Source organism: Epinephelus moara, chromosome 21 (assembly GCF_006386435.1).
Source record: "Epinephelus moara isolate mb chromosome 21, YSFRI_EMoa_1.0, whole genome shotgun sequence".
NCBI lineage: Eukaryota > Metazoa > Chordata > Actinopteri > Perciformes > Serranidae > Epinephelus > Epinephelus moara.
In genome coordinates this window covers 28,057,214-28,063,297 of record NC_065526.1, presented here as the reverse complement: position 1 = coordinate 28,063,297, position 6,084 = coordinate 28,057,214, and the positions used below count along the sequence as shown (strand labels likewise).

The window sequence follows — 6,084 nt, the reverse complement described above, 5'->3', positions numbered from 1 at the left end:
TTCACTCAGCCTCTCTATGCTGGACTTCGGCTTTTCCGCCTTTCTGGAAGCACTGCAGAGTTCTGTAAACTCAAATAAACAGAAGTCATTTAAGAAACAGTGGATTAAATTCTATGTTTTTGATCTGAAATGTATTTTTTTCTCCATCATTGTTGCTGAGAGCTGATTTTTCTTTTCATGTCTTCACTGCACAGAGATCCGCTGTCAGTCAAACACTATGGGTGGTACTTTGACATCTTCTCATTAGTTGTGCTGTAAATGTTTGAGTTTCTTTAGGTGGCGCTCCTTCCTGTGTCTGTTTAACCATGGAGGCTGTCACTGCTCATGATGATGTTTGTTTACCTCAATTGATATTTCTCTGTGTGAAATTGTAAACGTCTCTATGTTCTAAATGTTTGTTGAATATGTGTTTGATGCATGTTGTTGTTTCTCCTCCACTGCATGGGTCTTCAGATAAAAATCACCATAACATACTTTATCATAGATAGTTTGTTGTTTTGTAAATTTGTAATAAGCTCTTTAACTACATTTACATTTATTTTGTTGGCAAACCAAGTGTTGTCGTTGTTGTTGTTGTTGTTGTTGTTGTTGTTGTTGTCCAGATGAAGTGCTATGATGTATTATAAAGACTGGTCATGTGGATGAAGTGAATCTGTACATTAAATCATTGAACAACAGTCATGTAACAGACTGTACTGATGGGATGTGAGAACAAACTGAAGGTTTACATGATTAATAAACAAACATAAACATTTTATTTTTTCTTCTTGTCTTCACTTGTATCAAACTCAGCTGATGGAGGAAATGTGAAACTGATATGAGAGTATAACTGAGACAGTTTTCCTCCTGAAACAGCACAAAGTACAGAGTTCATGTTCAGAGCAGAAGAACATTTGTCAGTCAGTCTCTGTCCTTTCAGCTTTCCTCACTAAAACAGCTTTGTCACACAGAAATGAGCAGAGTTTTCTATCACTTGTTGCTTCTTACTGATAACATTTTATTTGTGCTCTTAGTCAGTAAAAGTGTTGTTGCTTTTTTCAGCCAGTAGATGGCGACATTACTTTGGTCTAAAACGGTGTGACTCGTCACAGTCAAACACTGAAAACTATCAAAAATGAATATGAAAATTGCTCATCTATCATCTAATTTATGTCACTGCAAACTTCAAATCACATTTTGTTGTGTAAATTGAAATTGTTTGTTTGTGTATTAGCTTTGAAATGTCCTACCTTTAGTTTTACAGACACCTTGTGAGACCTTTTTATGATGTAATCTCTTTTAATTTTCAGATTTATTTAGGCTATGTAAACAACGAGGTTTGGTCCAAAACAGAGTAGAAATGGTATTTAAGGCAATAAATTACAATATATTCTAACCATTTGTGCTGTGCATGGCCGTAGCCAGCTATGAGGTCACCGAGGTCCAGTTCTTGCTAAGTAACGTTAATGTTAGAAGCTTTAGCTGTGACACAATGGGTTGAAAGCTACTGGCTAATCATGCATGATGTGAGCTCATTAAGTCAGTGCCATGCTCCCNTTTAGGCTATGTAAACAACGAGGTTTGGTCCAAAACAGAGTAGAAATGGTATTTAAAGCAATAAATTATAATATATTCTAATCGTTTGTGTTGTGCAGGGGAAAAATCTTACTTATATCCCGTTTTAAATACTCAGAAGGTGATTTTGGCCACTTGTCGTTTACGCTGTGTAAAGCGAACGCGGAAGTAGGTAGCAGACAATCATCTCGCTCCACCTCGACACTCTTCGACGTTAAACTGACTCGTCGGTCGACATTTTTGGCACAGCATCATCAGCGCTGACGTGAGACTACGTGAGCGAAGGCACAGGCCGTCCACCCATACTGTAATTAGTGACGAGTCAGACTACGTAAAACTTCGGTAAGTCACTGCAAAGCTGTCACATTTTTGCTCAGCGCCGGTCGGGCAGAGTCGAGGGACGATGTGCAAACACGTCTGCGGTGCTAAACTTTTCATTAAAACTTTGCTGTGCGAACAGGATGGCGAATTAGCCGACCAACATGGAGTAAAAAAATGCTCTCAGTCGGCTCCGCTGTGGCAGTTCCTTTCTGTGTAAGTTTACAGAGCTGCGTCAAGCCAGGCGGAGTAAGATGGATGCCGGAAGACTGAGCGAGAGACGTCTCTTCAAAATAAAATATTTTATATTAAGATTGAATCAATGCTTCATTTTTTTTTTACAAAGTCTGCTTGTACTTATTTTAATTGTGTTGATAAAAGGTTATATCCTTCAAAATAAAGTTTTTAAAATGAAACATAAGGGCAGTTACCGCAAACTACAGCTAAAAATTACCTTGTATTGCAAAAAGCGGAAGTCACATTCGCCTTTAAGAACTACTATTTTCAGAAATGAGTTTGTTCAACCTGATAATTCACAGTGTGCTTTATACCACTTGTAATATGCCAATAAAGCAAAAAGTGGAACTTGTTTTACATGTTGGGGGTTACATTTACAAAAAAAATGAAAACCTGCTTTTACCCATTTACAACAATTCTCCTTAAATTTTGGACCTGAGCATTTCCACTGTCGACAGTTCTTGGATTATGCATTATTTTAATTTAAATGTCTTTGATTTCCTATTTGCACAATAAGAAAACTTTCTAATCTGATGAGTCACTCTTTGAGTTGCAGATACTTGACGACATTAACTTGAGATAGTGCTTGAAACGTTCCTTTATCAAACAGGGGCCCTGTAGTTGTGCATGAAGCTCCCTGGTGTGAAATTTTACATTGTACTGGAGGCTGTTGACATCAGTCAAGTCTTTGCGATCGTCAACCTTCAAACTAACATCTATGTTGTTCATCGTTCAAGCCAGCATCTGAAGTAATGTATATTATGTGTATATAAAAATTTCAAAGTCCTATGCAGTTCTTTAAGTCATCTCTCTGTTGCTATTTGGCCCCTTTTTTTTACTATAAAAAAATCAACATGGTGAAATGATAGTTGAGTTTTTGTGCCTGCATGTTGGATAAACAATCAACAGACATATTCAGACAGATCATTTTGACTCACAAGCAAACCATGGAGTCTCCTGTACTGAATTCGAAGTGTGTTCATTGTATTTAGCTACTCTGAAAACATAGTTTTGTGGAGAGTGTTCATTCCCCGACATTAATTTTGTGTGTTTATACTTCGAGGTGACAAACAGCTCAGAAAACAAAATAAATCTAAATTTATAGCAGGTAAAAAAAAACGTTTATTATGTAGCTATGGTCAGAAAAAAATCTTATTAGAGGTGAGCTCCTGTTTAATAATGGGGATATACTGTGTGTAATTAGTCCCTGGAGAGGCAAGTTTGGTATCACACGAACAGACAATCATGTGTTTGTGATCTTTTATAATAGTTCTGGAAAATATAAGAAAGGCTTGTGTCAACCTCAGCACTACTATTAATGATCTGCTTGTCTATCTGTCTAGGTGACTGACTATGGACTCCTCAGTCTCGCCTCAGCTGGACAGCACTTTAAACGACACAGTGACAGATGGAGAGGAGAACCACAGTGAAGACAGTCCATCTCCTGCAGCCCCCCCTCAGGTACACACACACACACACACCTTGTTTTAAAGTGTTCAGCAAGTTAAACTGACAGAGAGGGGCATCCATAGACATTAGCCAGTGTTTAGACGTTGAAATCCCTAAAAATGTCTTCTTTTACACGTCACATAATGTTCCTCTGTGGATTTCGGTATGATTGGCTTGATTTGTGTCTGCAGGTGTCGGTGGCAACGGAGTCCCCTGGTGTGACTGTTGTCCAGCTGTGTGACGGTCAGATCCAAGGGGTCATCCAGGCCCCCCAGACCTCTGTCATACAGTCACCACAGGTCCAGACTGTCCAGGTAAGAGCATGAGATGGTCTCTGCTGTGATTCATACTAATATTAAGCTTTGGCTTCTGTTGTGAAACTGATGACAGGTCGGTCTGTAAAGTACTGAATATCAGCTACAGGGCGCATGCATAGAAATATCAGTAGGGGAGACTGGGGTAAGATGAGCCACTTTTCATATTCAGGATCACTACATCAAGGATATTATAGTTTTGTTGCTAACTAATATATGTGCATATATTTCAGGATGTTGTGCATCCCTACAAACAAACAGAATGAGTGTGAACATAACTGTTTTGATAATATAGCATGTCCAAAAAAGTTGGTCTTGTGGCACAACTTACCCCGTGTCTGGGGTAAGTTGAGCATAGGAGTGGGGTAAGTTGAGCCATCTCCCTCCTTCCCTCCCCCCGCCCTCCCTCCTACCCCCCTTCCCCCCACCTCACCTTCTCTCCTCCCCCTCTCTCCCTCCCTCCCTGGGTTAAGATATTCCAGTTATACATGTCTGTACTGAATTAAATAAGACGCTTCTTCAAATCCATGTGTATTTTTATTTATAATACACAATTCAACAGGTACAAATCTTTTTTTTAAATTATTATTGCATATAACAACTTCAAAACATTTTAACATAGGCCTGAGAATGCCTTAAAGTACGCTTAGCAAGAGAACCTTAACAGCTGTGTTTTTGGAAAGAAAACACTGAACTAAATCCGTAAACGTGAATCCTAGTTTGGTGTCCTTGCTGACAGGAGGGCCTCCTTCATCCTCTCTAAACTCCTCCCTCCATCTTACTCTCGTTCCATCCACCCCCCTCCCTCCTTCCATCCATATCCCACCTGCCCCTTTACTCAATATCCCACCTGTCCAGGTTGCAGGGGAATACAAACTGCCGGGACTTCCTTGCTGTGCCACCAACTCTGTGAGCCGGTGGCTCAACTTACCCCTGTTCAAATTGCTCAACTTACCCCATAGCTACCATATTGACTTTATTAGCCCCCACAGCTAAAATGGTGCACTTTCATGGTAGCTGTACTACCTCATTTTGTAGCTAATAGATACCACAATTGATGTATAAAACAAATAAAAAATTATCTATTTAGGTCTAAACACAATCCCCATGAAACTTATGATAGACTAAATTCACTTTCATGAGTGAAAAATGCTTTTTTGGACATAAATCTCTAACCACTTAACCCATGTGGTTCTTACCTTCACAGACTCCATGAAATGATGCCTTCCTCCTAAATATTTGGTCACATGCTCAATATTATTTACGGTTTCCTAGCAATAAGGGGTGGCTCAACTTGTCCCTATACTCAACTTACCCCAGTCTCCCCTATCAGCGTGAACTGTTTTCTAGTCCTTTGGTGTCCAAGTCGATACTCAAGTCAGTTTAAATTGAATCTCATGTCTTTCAAATCAAGTCCAAGTCAAGTTTCAGTTTTGTCAGAACAACTTTCAAGTCATTCAAGACAATTCCAGGTTAAGACTCAAGTCACTGAAGACAAGTCCAGGTCAGGTCTCAAGAATCTTGAATCTCGAAATGTACATGAGCATAAAATTACAATTTTACCTTTAAGCAAAAAAGCAGGTGTTACTGTGGCATTACTGGTGTTCAATTAAAGCTACTCTTACACAGCACTTAGAAAAAATTTGAACATCCACAACTCCCGCCTCCCTCTGAAGTCCCATCCCCCTCCTCCTGCAACTCCACCTCCCTCCAAAGGCCTACTCCCCCCTCCTCCATTACGTCCTCATTACGTCTATGATAGATGTAGGCGTTGGCAGGGTAACGTTAGATACATGGAAGAGGAGAGCGAGTGTAACGTTACAACAAAGACAGTCAAACGCACCCCCGGAGTTTTAAAACTCAACCGGAGTGAGTGATGACTGATGAGTTTTAGAATAAGATTACAGTGCTAACATTAGATAGTAGCTTTAAAGGGCCAGTGTGTAATATTTGGCATGGTTTATTGTTAATCTGAATCTGAATCTGAATATTCTACCCATTATTATGTTTATACAAGTGTATAATCGCTATAAAATAAAATTCGTTTGGTTTTCGTAGTCTTATAATTATGCTTTTATATATATATATAGCAAGGGCCTTGCTTTAGAGAGGTCGCCATCTTGCGCCGCCATGTATGTAAGGCAGCCCGAGTGGACAATCCAGCCAGCCAGAGAACGCGTTTTGCGTGTATAAATGAACCAACGAAGACAGC

At 39.5% G+C, this 6,084-nt stretch overlaps 1 protein-coding gene and 1 long non-coding RNA gene across 2 annotated transcripts in view; one reads left to right on the top strand and one right to left on the bottom strand.

The window, feature by feature from the left end:
• Nucleotides 1–109: 109 nt before the first annotated feature.
• Nucleotides 110–6,084, bottom strand: part of LOC126382518 (uncharacterized) — a 78,801-nt gene continuing 72,826 nt past the window's right edge. Inside the window, exon 2 of the long non-coding RNA XR_007569067.1 lies at nucleotides 110–342. This is a non-coding gene — a long non-coding RNA (uncharacterized LOC126382518). The remainder of the gene's footprint in view (nucleotides 343–6,084) is intronic.
• Nucleotides 3,453–6,084, top strand: part of LOC126382515 (cAMP-responsive element modulator-like) — a 16,622-nt gene continuing 13,990 nt past the window's right edge. Inside the window, exons 1-2 of the mRNA XM_050032418.1 lie at nucleotides 3,453–3,570; nucleotides 3,750–3,872. Of these exons, the coding sequence (XP_049888375.1) occupies nucleotides 3,463–3,570; nucleotides 3,750–3,872 (231 nt within the window). The 5' untranslated portion in view covers nucleotides 3,453–3,462. The remainder of the gene's footprint in view (nucleotides 3,571–3,749; nucleotides 3,873–6,084) is intronic.